This window comes from Rattus norvegicus, chromosome 14 (assembly GCF_021556685.1).
Source record: "Rattus norvegicus strain SHRSP/BbbUtx chromosome 14, alternate assembly SHRSP_T2T, whole genome shotgun sequence".
Lineage (NCBI taxonomy): Eukaryota > Metazoa > Chordata > Mammalia > Rodentia > Muridae > Rattus > Rattus norvegicus.
Window position 1 is genome coordinate 22,326,720 of NC_141547.1, and position 18,068 is coordinate 22,344,787.

At 39.4% G+C, this 18,068-nt stretch overlaps 1 protein-coding gene across 6 annotated transcripts in view; it reads right to left on the reverse strand.

Annotated features, from left to right (window-relative positions):
• Stap1 (signal transducing adaptor family member 1) overlaps positions 1 to 16,626 on the reverse strand; it is a 28,764-nt gene extending 12,138 nt beyond the window's left edge. For 3 of the 6 annotated variants that reach the window (XM_087582957.1, XM_087582956.1, XM_087582958.1), the window contains exons 1-5: positions 16,415 to 16,626; positions 10,756 to 10,827; positions 4,991 to 5,047; positions 2,986 to 3,158; positions 1,188 to 1,316 (exon numbers count right to left, since the gene is read on the reverse strand). In XM_087582957.1, coding sequence (XP_087439083.1) covers positions 1,188 to 1,316; positions 2,986 to 3,158; positions 4,991 to 5,047; positions 10,756 to 10,827; positions 16,415 to 16,534 — 551 coding nt within the window. In that variant the 5' untranslated portion in view covers positions 16,535 to 16,626. Of the gene's footprint in view, positions 1 to 1,187; positions 1,317 to 2,985; positions 3,159 to 4,990; positions 5,048 to 7,629; positions 7,744 to 10,755; positions 10,828 to 16,414 lie in introns of all 6 variants that reach the window. The other 3 variants (XM_087582954.1, XM_087582955.1, NM_001025115.1) reach the window with 2 other exon arrangements.
• Positions 16,627 to 18,068: the final 1,442 nt, after the last annotated feature.

Genomic DNA, 18,068 nt, shown 5'->3' on the forward strand with positions numbered 1-18,068 from the left:
AATACCATCATATTTGATCTATTTAGAATAACATTTATTTATGAAATGTACTGGTAGGTTTACTGGTACAAGAATTATAGTAAATAAATAGAGTATGATCCTCGCAGAATAGTAAATTCAAAATTTTAATGTATATAAAATATAGACATTTATTTAATATTTAAAAGTAGGATGACAGTAAATTGTCAGCCATGACAGTGTTACATAATCCAGAATCTCTATTAAAATGCAGAGTTTTTATAGACTCTGAAAGCGGGAGTGGTCTTAAAAGTCCAGAAACTCTAATTACATATAAAATTATTTTGTTTGTATATTTGTGGACGGGTACACATATACCCATGTGCACTAACCTGTAGACTCCAGAGATCAATCTTGGATGTATCTTCAACCTCTTTTTTTTTTTTTAACGTTAGGATTTCTAACTGACTGCAAGTTGCCAAGTAGGCTAGGATGGCTGGCCAGCAAGCCCTGGGGATCTGCCTGTCCCCACTTTCTCACTGAAGCATTACAAACATGTGTCATTATCTTCCTTCCTTTCTTTCTTTGTTCTCTCTCTCTCTCTCTCTCTCTCTCTCTCTCTCTCTCCCCCCCCTCTCTCCCCCCCCCCCCCCATGAGTTCTGCAGATTTAACTTAGATTCTCACACTTGCAAAGTAAGCACCTCCTGGCTGATCTAGCTCTTCTGCCTTGATACTTGCATTTAAGTATTACTGACTTTATCAAAGGAAAATCATTTTACCATTAAATAAAATAATTAATAAAAAATACAAATTATTATTATTATTATTATTATTATAGACTTTAGGAAGATGCTCTTCAGTGGGTCTATTTGTTGGTAAAATACGCAGAGACGATGACCTCTTTCTGTTTCCTGAACAAGTGAGGTGTTTGCTTCTGGGGATGCACCCTTGCTGCCTGGGATGTGCCCCACCCCCTGCAGTACGGGTATGGTTTGGTTCCCTCACTTCTTTGAGTCTCTGCTTCAATATCCATTAACTGCCTTCATGAACACTGCACTTTAAACAATAGCAGTCACAGGTCTGTTCTCTTTACCCCCCAACACACACACACTAAGGAGAGAGCTTTGCTTAGGTCACACTGCTTCTCATTCTTGTGCTAATATTTGCAGCCCTAAGACAATGCACAGTGGGTACTGACAATACAATAGCCAGGGTAGATTGAACATACTCTATCTCCTGCCGGATAGTGATGGAGTAGTTTTTGCTGTCACTACCAGGCCTCAGGATCATATTTCCCAGAGAAGGGTTCTTTTCCAGCATCTCAGTTGCTTCTTTCCGGGAAACTGCATAAAAACATCTACAAATGTGAGATGAAAAGAAAAAAAAAGATTAAAAAATAAAAAAACCTGATGAAGATAATTACTTGAAAATAATGCTACCTAAATAACTTGAGAGCTACAGCGTTTATCTTTTGAACATAGAGAACATGAAAAGAAATCCACTAGTTCATGTGTAATCATGATAACCATCGAAAACTTAGGGCCACTAACAGCGTAGCTCCCGTTTCAATTCATGACAGGTCTTAGACTGAATTGTTGGTTTCCTTGTAGGACTCCAAAATGTTCTAAGGCTCTCTCTAAGGCTTTATTTGTTTTTGAGATGGCTCTGGACCCCACCATATAGACTATGCTGGCCTTAAACTTAGAGATCTACCTGCCTTGTCTTTCTAGAGCCGGGATTAGGGGCTGGGGATTTAGCTCAGTGGTAGAGCGCTTACCTAGGAAGCGCAAGGCCCTGGGTTCGGTCCCCAGCTCCGAAAAAAAAGAACCAAGAAAAAAAAAAAAAGAAAATTCATAGAGCCGGGATTAAAGCTATAAGTCACCTCAGCCAAGTGGGGCTCTGTTTTAAACAACTGACATTAAGACTGTGTCTGAACTGACTGTTTGGCTTAATTTGTTGTTTGAAGGGCTTTGTTTTGTTATTTGATGTTTTGAGGTTAATAGACATATAGCCCCGATTGTATGGCTCTGTAGACCAAACTGCCCTTGAAATCAGAGACCTGCCTACTTCTGTCTCTGTCTCCTGAGTGTTGGGATTAAAGGCATGCCTGGTTTATAACTTGTGTTAAAATGACACCCATAGTATTTTTACACATAAAATTAAGAATTTAAGCACTTCCTATTTTATAATACATGCTATATTCAGTGAAATTAACTAGTCATGCAAAGTTTTGACAGAATATATTATGCATCCAAAGCGTTATTGGCAAATATCTTTGTGTGTAGGGACAAGAATTAATTTTAACCTCCTCTTTATTTATCTGTAACGGACATATTACTTTCTTGTTGTACTGGAGCGAAATAAAAAGAACCGGTCCGTGTGACTTTTATTCTATGAATTGGTCCTCTGTCCGGTTGGAGTTGGCAGCATTGATGAGCAGGTCCCAGCGGCTTTAACGCAGTGGACTGGGCCTCGGAACTTAATGTCATCATGGAACCAGGACACTAACGACAAGACCACCAAGATCCCCAAAGGAAAAGGCCCATAATGTTTTCCTCATGAAAGAAGACATTTGAGGATGCCGCAGAATCCAGCTGCTGTCTCTTTCCTTTTTATGAACACTTTACATAAGGCTTTCCTCAGAAGGCAACGTTAACACTCACCGATCAACCAACCGAATACAATATTCTAAGAATTTAGAAATAGTTAGTACAAACGATGATAAATAATCCAGTTATAGGGTCTCACGCATCTGGGCCATTTGCGACCTTCTTCATAGCAACTTTAATTTAGGTTTGAGCTCCGGAAGGATATCTATTTAGTCTGTATTTGTGGGTGGAAGGGGATTTCCTCTGTGGTAAGAGTTAGTTCAAATGTGCACGACGTTGATCATGACATAAGAGAGGAAGTGTGGCTGGTGCTCACGATGGATCCCCAAGATACTTACCATCCCTGCTGTAACAAGTCCCAGTGGGTAGTGCTACCTGGTAGTTAGCCATTAGTCTTAACTGAATGAATAAACTTACTCGGGAAGGGGGTTCAGTGCATCCGCATAACCTTGTATTGGCTCCTTCTCTTTCTCCACAGGCATGACTGGCAGTTGGTCTGTCTCAGTCCTTCTTTTCTTTTCTCTCTCTAAGACTTCGTGCAGTCTAATCACTTGTCCAGGTAGAAGTGACACGTGTTGAGGAACTGACAACTGAAATCAGTTAAAACAGTAGGCAAACTAAAACTGCAGCTGAATAGCAATACTGTCTTTAATAGAGAGGAGCCTATGTGTAGTGACTGACTATCTAGCCACTGCCAGAGACAAACGGACAGGACAGTAAATAGAAGATTCCAGTCTAACATGGGCATTACAGTACTGCCCCTATACCAACTAGAACCTGCACAGAGTATTTACTTGCTTGCTTGCTTGGTTTAGTTAGGTTATATGTTTTGTTTTGTAACAAACTGTCTCTCTATGTGGTCCTGGCTGTCCTAGAACTCACTCTGAACACCAAATTGATACCAAATGCACAGAGATCTACCAGGTGCTGGGAATAAAGGTGTGTTAACACCATGCCTGGTCGAGATCATATTTGATCTGGTCTCAGGGCAAAGTGCATACACTTTTTACTATGAGCTAAGTAGCAACTAATCTCTCAATCTTCCTTTTCTTTTTTTGGGGGGGGGGGCGGGCGAGTATTTTTTTGTTTTTTTGTTTGTTTTTTTGGGGGGGGGGATTTAAGATAGGGTCTCTCTGTATGGCCCTGGCTCTTCTGGAACTTGCTCCGTAGACCAGGTATTTGCCACCAACACTCAGCTAATCTCTCATTTCTCATCCTGAACTCAGATACCTCTGCAATGCCTAGGAAGTTTAGGATCTCCAGGAGATTCCTTATTCTCACACTAGTTAACTTGGAAAAGCTCCACACTATTGTGACAACATGGATTTGGTGGGCATAGGATCAACAGGTTTACACTGTGCTCTGTGTCTAGCCACCCACTCACATTTGATTCTTCTCTGCATATTAGTTTTGTTGTTCTCTAGAAATGTGTTTTGAGTTCCATTATCCATGTAAAGTCTGGTTAATTGTATCCACATCTCAAAATTTAGTTGGGAACAACCTATGCTTTCTGGGGAAGTATGGTACAACATTTTTCTAACTGTCATGTTAGCTAGCCATGGGGGCAGCCATATCTTATAATTGGCCACCAGAACAAGAGTACTCATCAGGTGATATATGTGCGTGCATGCGTGTGTGCATGCGTCCAGTCCCATGCTTAGTTACTATTTCATTAATTCCTATTGTTGTGTATTCATTGTTAAGACTCAGAATGAGGCTCTTGGGACTCAGGAATGAGGATTGTAGTCTGTCAAATAAAGCAACAAGGGCAGCCCATGATCCCTGGGCTCCTCTGCTAAAGGCCTAAGAACATTATGGTAGTTGGTTCTCTTGTTACTACTACCTTTTCTAGCAGTGTGGTTTTGATTGAATCACCCAACTATGTCCTAGTAAATTGTTCTCATATCCAAGTCTAGTTCCTCATTATGCCGTTTTGGAGCAGTATCAGAACAGTGGAACATTTTAACAAATCATTTACAGACTGTGAGTTCATGCCATGCCCTAAACATTTACAGAGCAGAAAATCATAGATGAAGGTGATCTCTCTCATCCCTTGCCCACCAGTACTAATTACTTCAGAGTAGTTATCATAAGGTGAAATAGGCTGTGCTTAGTAACAGCACTCATAACCCACCAGATAAAATGAGATAAAAAATATGACTTTTAGAAACAAAAGCATGGATTTCTATCTGCCTTTTCTAGTTTCTACATCCCAGCCACTTTAATGTACATGGTTGCAGCATGTGTTAACAACTAGTTTACAACCAGGTGGAGCAGCAGACTTTAATGAGCTTCTGTGGGCATAGTGACTCACAGCGCTAATCTTATCACCTGGGAGGTGGAGACAGGAGAATCATAAGTTTGCAACCACCATGGGCTATTGACACCTTGTCTCAGCAAAAGAAGCAGATGGCCCCCTTACCTCTGTTACTGTAAGAATGAAGCCCCTCCATTCTTCCCCACTTTCTGTGTTTTCTGTCTGGAGATAAAGCAGAAAGCACGAAATTAATGAATGATCTGTATTAACTTTAAATAACAAGAATTTCACTGGATTAATTTCTGACAATGTAGGTTTGCCATCAAAGGCTAGCAAGATCTCGGGTCAGAGTGGTGGCTCTTTGGCTAAAGCATTTGCCAAGTGAGCATGAAGGCCAGAATTTGGACCTCTAGAACCAAGAAAAATGCCAGATGCACGTGGCAGCTTAACTGTCATCCCTGTGCCTAGAAGGAGCAGATGGAGGATCTCTAGAGCAAGCTGGCTAGCTACATTCATAAAATTGGGAAGCCGTGGGGTCCTTGTGAAAGGTGTTGTCTCTATGTATAGGATGGAGAGTGAGTGAGAAAAATGTCTGCTGTCAATTTCTGGCCCCCTCATACATGAAAAGAGAGAGAGAGAGAGAGAGAGAGAGAGAGAGAGAGAGAGAGAGAGAGAGAGAAGCAAGATTTTCTTCTGTTCAGGAACTTTGTTAAATAGGATCATTTGAAAAATTTAAACTGCATAAAATCAGCTTCATGGAGAAATACTTCAATTTTTTTACTTAGAATTAACATATTTATCATGAAATATTTCAGTCCCGTTTTCTTTTATTGGCAAGCAAAAATATAGGTGACTGGAAGCGGGATTGCTCGGTGAATGAAGCATTTGTCACACAAGTGTCAAGACCTGAATTCAAGCCTCGAGAAGTCGCAGAAAGTTGGGCACACTGAGACATATAATCCTAGTGTGCCTCTGGCAAAATAGGAGGTAGAGAGAGGAGAATCTCTAGAAGCTATTCCCAGCTACCTAGCATTCTCAGAGTCAAACAACAACGTGACCGTAACCCAGAGTGCATCTATCTATGCACTCCACAGGTATTACCTCCTTAATCATATTGAAGAAAGGTTATGTGTGGCCATTGCTTGCTAGGTTTCTTCACTGAGGTCCCAAATGATCCTCACTAGAAATAAAAATGGAACCGTCTTTGCTGATGTTCCACATCACTAAACCAAAGCTAAATGTTATCTTGCCTTCTTAAGAGATCAGTTAAAAAAAATAACAACCACATTTCCCATACAGATCAACTTCAATTTGTTTCCTCTGTGTCCGAAAAAAAGTAGCCCGAAGTAACCTGATCGCAATCATTTTTCTATCATTTGTCTTTCTGTTTTTACCTACAATGGAAGCTTTTGAAATGAGCAATTAACCTTACTACTGGTTTTAAATTTGTTTTAGTTTCCCTTGTCTGTAAAATTAATTTCTTCTTTTCAGCTAATTGAAATATTTTATTGTGTGGAATAAAACACATCTGGTTCTTTAGTAGGCTATAAAACGAATTAAGATCTTTCTATGTTATGGTGTTGTAAGTTTATCCTTTGAAAATCTTCAAGGAGACTTAGCAAGAGATGGCGTTTTTATTATGCTTTTTTTTTGTATCCGTTCAATTAAAAGATACATATCTTTAAGTGTAGATATTGGAAACAAAATAAAAATTCTCATTCTCGTGGAGTTTGAAATATAGCAAGGAAAAATAAATGGCTGGTGTGACAGTACATTTGATTTTGTTGGAAAGAAACAACTAGGAACAGTAAAATGTAGAACAGAGTGAGACAAACTGATAGCATGAATGGGAGGGTCTTAGTCACCGTGAACAAGGCAACTCTTACAATGGACAGCATTTAATCAGAGGCTCGCTGACAGGTTTAGAGGGTTAGTACATGGTCATGATGGCAGGAAGCAAGCAGGCATGGCATGGGACAAGCAGCTGAGAGCTTTACACCCTGATCCACAGGCAGGAGGCACAGATACCAAGAAGGACTTGGGCCCTGGCCCTGACGTGGGCTTTTGAAACTTCCAAGCCCATCCTCAATGATGCACAAGGCCACACCTCCTCATCCTTCTAATCCTTCTCAAACAGTTCCCCAGCTGGGGACCAGGCATTCAAACATAAGAAGCCCACGGGGTCATTCTCATTCAGACCACAACAGCAGGCTAGGAGGAACAGGTTACAATTTTGATGAAGTGTTCCCAGGTGGGCCACAGAGAGTACCTTCCATTTGAGCAAAGACTTATTTCTAATTCAAGAAACAAATGAACGGAGAGGTTGAGTAACTTGCCAGTGATACACAGCTACTGCATACAGTAGCAAATTTTGACCTCTACTCCTCAACATTTGATTGCTACAGCTCTCAAAGTCAGCTGGCAGCTTCCTAGGAACTTCTCCGATATTATCTTTAGCAATCCCAAGCTGTTCTCTGTGTTATGACTGCCATCGTTGGGGAATTTTTTCTTAGCTCACTCTGCTAATTCAAGGACAACCTTGTAAAACACCAGGTGGGAGCCTTGACTTTGTCAGAGGATAGAAGTCTAAGGTTTCATTGTGCTTATAGACTAAACAGTTGCCTGTGTTCTTTCTAAACTGTAACTGAGAGCCCTGAAGCCCTTGGCAAGAAAAAAAAAATAGTAGCAAAGTGTTACGACTGGGCTCCTCTTGTAAGTCTTCTTCATTCCAGCTATGGGGTGTTAAAAGGTAAAATCGATGTACAACCTTTGCTCTCTATGAAATGCAATTTCTCCTTGCTCACCTTTAGGTGTACTTCTTCTTTGGGCAAAACAAGAGTGAATTTTGCACAATTCTTTTCAGTTGAATTTTGGCCAGTAAGGCACACAAGGTCTATTATGTCTAACTTGCCAACATACTGCAAAGATAAAGGAAAATGTTGTTAAATTACTTCCTGGGTAAGATGCATTTGTTCTAACATGAAGGAAGATCATAGTTTTTAAGCTTATTTGCATGGTAACCTGCTTTCCGCAATACAAGAGAGTATGTAAAATGCATTTTGGGGTGCTGTGCTGACTTTAACCCCATAGTAATTTCCAAGACTCCTCTTAAATATTTGGGAATCTTGCAGTTGGTTAACATAGCTATTATTAAAAATTAATTATATTATCATACCACTAAATGAAATATTTTATTAACATAAAATTTATAATATAGTCAAAGTTCAAATTTCATCATTTTCTAATTATAATATATTACTATCTATAGTATCAACATTATTTACATCCTTGCTCTCTGTGGCCTAAATACTGTGCCTCAGTACTGCTGTGCATTTCTTCACACTCCACACTAAATACAGTCACATCAATAGTTATGGCAGGAGTGTTCACCCTCTGGACAACTGGTAAACCACTTACAAACGAAGGTACAATGTAACGGCTTGTTGCTTGTCCCAGATGCAGCCCTTCTTATACTAAACACTCTGGATATGTCCAGATTAGTCTCAATGAGCTGATACACCAATTAAAGAAAAGGACTCCTATCTTCTGTTTTTTTAACTGTAGATTGTAAAGAGCCTTAGAGGTCATCTGTCCAACCAAGCTGTTTGAAACTGCTCTCCATGTTGCCCTCAAGTTGAACATCTGTAATAACACTGAAGTCCCATTGCCGAGGCAGCCCTACTAAGTGTTCTGTGCTTTGAGTCAGTTTTTCTCTAGCTACTTCCTATCCACTGGTCTTGAATTATTTTCTCTAGTATAACACTAGACAAATTCAAGACCTTTCCACATGATGTCCTCTAAGCCTTTTAGATATGTAAAGACAGCATTAAATTGTTCCCCTCTGTAGACCACACAAATAGACCAGTTCTCAGCTGGTCTATCCTGGAGTTTCTTCTGAGACTATCACCCAGAAAACTTTCCCAAGTATCTTTCATCCTCCTTTAACAGAACTGGTAGGTGCACAAAGGTAGAGCCTTTTGTTGTAACCTCTTTGTGGCACTGTGCCTAAAATTTTGGGCTCACAGGCCATACCTGGGTTACACCCCCTTGTACTAGCAATATCGTCTTGTACAATTTCTTTCATGTATACGTCTTATGTATAAAAATGTTTTTAGAGGAAAATGTGAATTTAGTTCTTCACTAACACGAATTACACAGTCAGTTTCCCACATTTGGCACCTTTGGGGAAATCATAAGGGTTAACACATCTAGGCTAAAAGGCTACAAGGATGAAGGCTTGTCCTTGGAAAACTACCTTGGTGATGATGGTATCAACTCTGCCAGGTAAGTATGATCATCTACAATTTCTTAATCCTTAAACTTGGCAGTTTTCATTTATAAATAGGGATTAAGGAGTTGTTGATAGCACCAAGGGAGAATAAGACCACTACCACAATCTCTTAGCCAAATTTGAAGCAAACCTTACTAAAGACTGCCCCGGCCCCTACCCAGATTCCAGTGTTTGATGCAGAGTTACATCAGCCAGGAACTTATAGAGGCAAAACTCACAAGGCCACACACTTTCTGCCTTTGCCCAATCATCCTAGCATACCTTCTACATCCCAGCATACAACCTAACATAGCTTCTGCCTAGGTGAGATCATGCATGTCCTGTGCAGTTGGGGCAACCAAGCTCGTAAACAGAAGTGAAAACGTGTGGCTTCTTTTTCATGAACATCCAGCATTCCAGGAAGTCGTTTGTCCTTAGATAAGTGGGGCTTATGGGTTAGAGGTATTTTGTCTTAGAGATCTCTTAAGCACAGTCATTTAAAATTGACAACAGGACTTCAGAGGTCTAATGGCCCAGAGCCTCCTGAGGTTGGGAGGAGATAGTATGAGCTGAACTGGGGCTTTTCAATGTCATGATTAAGGGACCTCTTTTCACAGACCTGCCATTTCTGGCCGCAACCTATTCTAGGAATTAGCCATCCCACAGTGCCTGGTGGTGCGCATATTTGCGGTCTCAGCACCCAGGAGGATGGTTTAGTGCCCTGTGCAGCTGATCCGTCAATCAAGTGTCATGCTCCCCTTGAGCATGCGCTCTCCCACTCTTTCCTCTCATACCTCATGTGCTCGTATGACATTATTTTTAGCCTAAGAGCTAAGCGTGTGACTTCTCTAAATTCTGCCCACTGCTTTGCGTATTTATAATGACTTGATTAAACGTTCTTCAAATTGCCCAATTCGAGATGTCATTTGTTTTGCTACTGTGCCCCTTTCTATGCAGTGAGTCACAGAAAGAGGTTAGGTAATTATCTCAAGATCCCAGTTACCAATGGCAGGACTAAGCACTGCGAAAACCAGGCAATCTTTCTGGGCTTGCCAGGCTCCCAGTCACCAAGTTGTACTGTCCCTTGAAGTGTTCTAAGCAAAGGTGGTTACTGTGAATCACTTAAGGTTTTGGCCAGGGACTTTGCTTTCTAGACATCACTGAAAAGTTACAGCACACTATTTAAAAAAAAAGCTTACTGTTTAAAGGATTAATTAAATAATCACTTCTTCTTCATCCTCCTCATACCTTAGCTCTTAGAAGTCTATTTGTTTTTGACTGGGAAAATTAAATCGTGGCCTTGTATGTTCCAATGCTATGGGAATCATCTGGTTCCTTTCAGATGACAGTCACATCCCATAACATAGCTGCATTCTACAATTTTGAGAAACGGAAGCTATCATTTTGCATTAAGCAGTTTTAGCGATGTATCTAAGATTTCTACTTTTAAACTAAGTCTTTATTATCTAGGTCAGGAAGAAAAGGACGAAAAGTTAAAAGCATGAGCTTATGCCCTCTGAGTTGTCCAGGGAAGTGATAGTCCCCTCAGATGTACATGTTTGAATGCCTTCACTTGAGGATGATAGAAAAAGTGGATAATGAATTATATGACAAGGCATAAAAAAGGCTGAACTAGGTGACTGTTTCAGGCTCTACTTACGACTGTACTTTTTTTGTCAGTGTAAAAGAACAGTGTGGTTCCTCTCAGCTCCGTCCAATAGTGTTCGTACTCCTGGGGAAAAGAAATCATAGACACCATTTCACAAGGGCATACTCAACTTTTTTTTTTTCTTTTTTTCGGAGCTGGGGACCGAACCCAGGGCCTTGCGGTTGCTAGGCAAGCGCTCTACCACTGAGCTAAATCCCCAACCCCCATACTCAACTTTCTTTTTTTTTTTCTTTTTTTTTTTTTTGAGGAAGGGAGGATTTATTTTTTTTCCTATTTCATACAGTCAGGGATGGAAGAAGTCAGGGCAAGAGTCCAGAGGCAGGAGTAAAGTGGGAACCCTGGAGGCATGCTGCTTACTGACTTGCTCTCCATGTTTGCTTTTCTATATAACCAGGACTATCTGTCCAGGGGTGTCATCACTTACAGTGGGCTGGGCCCTCTCACATCAATCAACTATCAAGAAAATGCTCCACAGACTTGTCCACAGTGCAATCTGATGAAGGCAATCTCTCAACTGAGGCTTACCTTCCCACATGACTCCAGTTGCATCAAATTGACAAAAGAAGCAAACACCATTATTTCCTAGAACCCATGAGCTCCCCAGTCATAGGCTTTTATAGCGCTAGGCATAGGCATGAGTTCCATCTTGTGAAGTAGTCCTCAACCCTAACTAGGAAGCCATTGGTTACCTCCATTACACTCACACCACCATTGCACAACCTGGGCACACATTGCCATACTCAACTTTCTAACCTTCTGTTTTATCTTTTGTAATTGTACATGTAAAGTTATTCTTTATCCTTCACATTTTGCCTAAAAATTATCTATTTTATTTGTGTATGTGTGTACTCCTGGTGTAAAACAAGGAGACCAGAGAGTTGAATCACTGGGAACTGGAGTTAGTGGAGGTTGTGAGCTGCCTGATGGGGGTACTGGGAAGATCTCTTAACCACTGAGCCACTTACATACACACACTACACACACACCACACACACTACCACAACACACCACACACAAATACACACACACATCACACACACACCACACACACACACACCACACACAAATACACACACACATCACACACACACCACACACACCACAAACACATACACACCACACATCACACACACCACACATCACACACACCACACACACTACCACACACACATATATACATATCACACAGACACAAACACATATCACACACATACACACAGAGACACAAACACACACATAATACACAAACATCACACAGATACAAACACCCACCACATAAACACACATCAAATACACACACACACTACACACACAAACATACCTTTTCTTTCTTCCTTCCTTCCTTGCTTGCTTACTTCTTCTTTCTTTCTTCCTTCCTTCCTTCCTTTCTTTCTTTCCTTCTTTCTTTCTTTTCTTGCTTTATTTTTTTTTAATTTAGAGACAATGTCTTATTAGATAGCTGTGGTTGGCCTGACACTTGCTGTGTAGACCATGTTGGTCTTGAACTCACAGAGATCTTCCTGCCTCTGCTTCCCAAGTGCTGGGATTAATGGTGCACACCACCACACCTGGGTATTCTTTGAATTTTCACATAATTTTTTTTAAATCGCCACATATATAATCATTATGACATTCTTAAATGAAGTTCACCCACATTTTAATGACTTTATTTTGCAGTCAATTAGAAAAATTGATATATTTATTTTATATGTATGAGTATTTTTCCTGCATGTATTTTATCAGCAACACTTGTGGGTCTGGTGTCCCTGAAAGCCAGAAGAGAGCACTGAATCTCCTGGAACTGGCATTAATTACAGTTATGAGACACTGTAGAGGTCCTGGGAATTGAACCATGTCCTCTGGCAATGCAGCCACTGGTCTTAACCACTGGGCCATTCATTTCTTTTGCCCTGCAGTTAATACTTGGGTAAGTCCTTTTCAAACTTATTTTAGTATAATGTTTGACTTGTTCTTAACTAGATCACTTCTGGAGCTCTTCTAGTTAATTTAAAACTATTTATTCAACTTTAGAGGAAGGTCCCGTGGTTGACAGAGTCATATCAGAGATCATATAGGACCTGGATATATCTGCTTTCTCTAAAAGATGGAAGGACTTCACGAATACGTAAAGTTAACATACTCAGCAAAGGACATAACTCTTAGATTGTGTTCATGAAACAGCATTTATTATTGACATAGACTAAGGGGATATATAGATTGATGATAAAATAATTTAATAGTTTACATTTAAAGAGCATACTTAATTCACTGAGTAAATGTTTAATTATTGATAGATTCACATTTCCACGAGTTCTTTAGAAATAATATTCTCAATTTAAAAATTTTAAAATAACATAGTCAGACTCCCATTTCATTTGGCTCAAGCTTCATTAATTAGTTTTTTGTTTGTTGTTTGTTTGTTTTGTTTTTTTGTTTTTGAGATGCGGTCTCACGATGTAGCTCTGGCTCTCTAGAACTCAGTACGTAAACCAGGCTTCAGGCCACAGAGAGTGCCAGCTCCAGTAAATTAAGCTTTATTCCCTCAGAGAAAAGTCTGCTGAGTAACTTCTCCAATCGCTGGCTGCCTTTGACAGCAGCCCGTGTAGGTATCTGGACACCTCCCCCCGCCCCCGCCCCAACCTCGTTAGCGGCTTTAAGCACTGACTGCCAATGGCTGCCTGCCTCAGTTTACCTGCCACACGGATGCCAAAGCTGGTCATTGGCATTCAGGTTCTAAAAGATGCGTACATTTAATACGTTTTATAGACTATTAGTACAGAGATATATAAGTTCATATTCTCATAATAGATATCTACGTCCAAAATGTTTTCCCAGAAGAGTTACGTGAGAGTTGTGTTTCGGGACATGGAAGGTAACGCGAAAAGCTTGATAAATGTGAGGGCCATCAGAGAAGTGATACTTTGTTACAATATGTTCATCACACAGGCTAAGAGGACACGTTACACTCTTTAACACAGTAAGCTGTGCACATCACGGATGGAAAGAACGACGGGCTCTTGTCTGAACATTCTTGTATTTAAAGTCTCAGGAAAGTTTGCTTTTTTTTTTAAACCCCAATTTATAAAAACTGCAATGCCTTTTATATTCGATTGTGGTTTAATTATTGAATACACCTTCTTAGTGAACCTAAATTCCTCACACTGCAGTTCAAGTAAAACGCCCCATATCCTTCCCTTGAAAGATACTTTTCATAGATTATTGGCCTGTAATTCAGGGTCCTTCTAGAAGTATATTAAAGTCAGCACATGTTGGTACATTTCCCTGATGGTGGAGCACTGTACTTTCTTTTTAAACGATCTGAAAAAAACCAAAACCAAGAGACAAAAAACAAGAGCCTCTCGACCTGAAATCTCTTTACTAGCATGTTACCCTTAAACCACATTTTCTCTAGTTCAGTCTTCTGAATTCTTTTCAGCAGGGGCTAAGTACTCTGCATAGCTTCCCATTGTTCTTTATCCCATAGCACTCCAGATGACATGGTAATAGCTCTCCCAGATCACCTAGCTCTAAATGCACCCTGGAATTTGCTGCAAGTTGTGCAGAAACGTCACTGATTCTCCTTATGTTTTTTCTCATTGCTTCTATGTTTAAGTCTCTGGGCTCTACGGTGTTCCTGTGAGCACTTTTACTTGTAGACCTCAAACTGACTTTAGGACCTTAGCAAACATCTACAAAAACAAGAAGAAAATAAATCTGAAGTGTGAAAGAAGTCTGCATTTTATGGAATTATGATTTTCATCTTTCAATACTTTGACATTGTCATCTCTGGTTCCTCTTCTGTTTGACACCGAGTGAAAAAAACTTGGTAATAAATTCAAATGTGTAAACAATTTTTTCTCACATACCTACGTTTTTACAATTATTTATATTATCTTGCTGGGGCTGAACTGCCTCTTAGAGAATGCTCTGCCATTTAGCTATAATCCCCAGTCCTCATAAGAAATGATGGGTATATAATTCATTCTGCTTTAAAATACGCTTTTCTGAGCAAAACCAGGAGTTAGTCATAACTCCCACCAAGCTAAACCTCTTTTTGTGTTTGTTGGTGAAACATGTACAATCAATGTTGCTTGAAAAATAACTTGATTCAGTACTGCATTTACTTATCCCAGACATAATGAAGAGTACAGAAGAAATAATAATATATTACGCCGAAGCAAGTAGTATCCTTGGCTCCTTTTTTTTTTTTTTTTTAACAATTAAATAAACTGAGTTCAAGGGCAGATGGAGGAATCTTCCTAAGGTCACGAGTTGTACGTAGAGGAAATATCAAGTGAAGACATGGTTTACTGATATTCTAAAAAATGTGGAAGTATTTTTTTTTTGGCTAAGCTTGACAGCCCATGCCTTCTTTAAACAGTTGAAGGATCTTGGTAACAGACACAGTTACTATAAATACTTTGGGAAGACAATCAGGGAAGAAACAAGTTTAAATTACCAAATAGAAATTTACTTTCAGCTGATGCCACATCTGGTGAAGTCAAAGCATGTAGCTGACCTGTGTAGAATCAACAACAACAGCAACAACAAAAGCAACAACAACAGCAACAACATTCGAGTATAGCTTGCAAATTTATTATTTTTATGTTTGCAAATTTAACAGCAATGGCAAGAATCACAACCCGACCTTCAAAAGGTAAGTGACCTTACTATGTAGGTAGAAAATACGAATGTCCTACTGCAATATTTTCATATTCATAATTTCTCATGAATGTTAATGATGCCTCTGAACCTCACCTTATCATCTTCGTTGAGCGCTCACTGTTATTTCTGAAGACATTTAAAACCTTGCTAACTTCAGCCAATATGAAAATGTCATAAAATTTTACCTACGCCAGTGTCTCCTTTACTTCTTTAGTAACATAATTTCATGTTAATTTCCATAATTTATTTTATGTTGTCCACAATTACAACTTCAAAGGCAAATACATTTTTATAACTGTAGCTTAGGATACTATAATTAAAAATATGTGAAATGCTTCATGAGTTTTCTTAGAGCAAATGTACTTCTGAAAAGAACCTTAATGCATTCGCTATTTATAATAAAACCTTGAATATTCTTTTAAAATCAATATCATGACCAGTATTTTCAGAATGTGTAGTGAGACAATTTTAAATCAATATCAAATATTTACAATTTTATGAAAGTTTACCATTTCTTACAATGTGATCATTATAGGCATCTTTATAACTAGTATTAGGTTGCTTAGTTTTTTATCATTAAATCACCTCAACTCCATGAAGTTTCTCACCACTGAAGCATAGCAGTAAATTGTGAAGAGAACATATAAAATGCTCCTCTTTAAAGAAAATCATTTGTGATGCTTAAAGAATCTTTTGAAGATTCCATTGAATTTTTAAATATTGGCTAAATATTAGAAACCTTATAATACATGCATATGTGTATGACATATATATATGCATACATATATATACATATATATGTATATATGTATATATATAATCTTTAAGCTGTGCATCGATTCGAAGTTAGAATCATTCTTCTAACTCAGGGAAGAGAGTATAACCCAAACAGAAACAGGGAGGCTTCTTTGCATCTTGTTGCCATGAGATAAGCTTTATGTTAAGTAGAAATTTTCAGGGTTATAGTCATCATCTACACACTTACCTGGTAATCAGACCGCTTGACTAATAAAAATCCTTCGAAGTACAGGGGTAGAGCAGTGATCTTTAGTCTTTCCTGGAAGATCCTACGAGGGGCAGGTTTCGGGGGCTTTTTAGCCATCATACCCTTCGCTCTGGCGTCTGGCTTGCTTTCAGTTCTATTCAGCCTCAAACAAAATGAAATCTCCGTAGTGCTGAGAGGAAAGGCGACTGTTCAAAGAGGAAGTCTCAACTTGCTTTTTAACCACCAACTCTTCCACCAACAAGACACACACACACACACACACACACACACACACACACACACACACACACACACCCCTTTAGTTTTTGTGAAGTAAGGAAGATCAGGCACAGACCAACTTTTAAAAGGCCACCTCTGTGTAAACTTCATGTGCTTAGGTTTATGGTAACAAAATAAACAGCAGATTATCATCTAAGGATGAAAGGAGCAGGTGCAGCAAAGTGAGAGACTTTAGGAGCAACACCAAAGACACATTTGCCTCTCCCAGCTCTCGTTTTTGCTTATTACTCTGTCTTTATTTCTAAGAGATGTGACTTAAATAAAATGTAAGCCATTAAAAAATGCTTCGTTGAATATTTTTGTATCGATCCTATTTCTTTGAAAACACGGTCTTGATTTGTAGCCATGGCTAGCCTAAAATTCTACTCTGTAGACCAGGGTGGTCTCAAACTCACAGAGGTCCACTTGCTTCTGCCTCCAAAGTGCTGGGCTTAAAGATTTATGTCATCATACCTAGCTGTGGCCACAGTGTTTTAGAGAGAGAAAGATGGCTTACAGAAAAATACAGAAAAGAATATTTTTGATGTTTTGACATTTACTTTGTGTGTGTGTGTGTGTGTGTGTGTGTGTGTGTGTGTGTGTGTGTACTAATAGGCATGTAGGGTGAAGTGTGCACATGTCACAATGCATGTGTGGAGGTTAGAGGACAATTCATGGTAATCAGTTCTCTCCTATCATGTGAGGGCTCAAGTACTGAACTTGGGAGTATGTCCATTAATCTCCTAGACAGAAATATTTACGCTAATTAAACATCTGCTTAAGTATGTCTTTTTTACTATCTAAAAAAATAAGCAATCAATCAATCAATCAATAAATCCCATTTCATCAAACCATGAAGGTTCTTTTGGTCTGTCGATTTGTAAATAAAATTAATCCTTAATGTATCAAGAGTCACTTATTTCTTCTTCAACCATCTCCCCCAAACCTTATACAGTTCAAAATCTGTCTTAAACATTCTCAGTCAGTTATACCTGCCGGTATTTCCTGCACCATTGTACCCTGGCCCCATTACAGTAGGAATCCTATCACAGAGAGTTTGAACGGACTGACGAGTCCCCGTTATTTTTGTTTCCTCACTCATGAGAAATACAAACTGATTAAAACGCTTCCATCGCTTTCACTGATTTTGAGATTTCTTCTTTCATCTTTTATTCAACACTATTTACCACACTGGCAAGCAGGCCAAGCCCCTTCACCAACAAGCACCTACTGCTCCAGTCCTCCACTTGCTGCTAGATGCCTCAAAGCCCTTGGTCTTTCTTCACATAGCTCCCTACTGTGTACTCCCATGCCCTTCTGTCTGTTATCTACTTGGTTAATTCTTACTCATCCTTCAAGAGCCTGGGGAAATCTT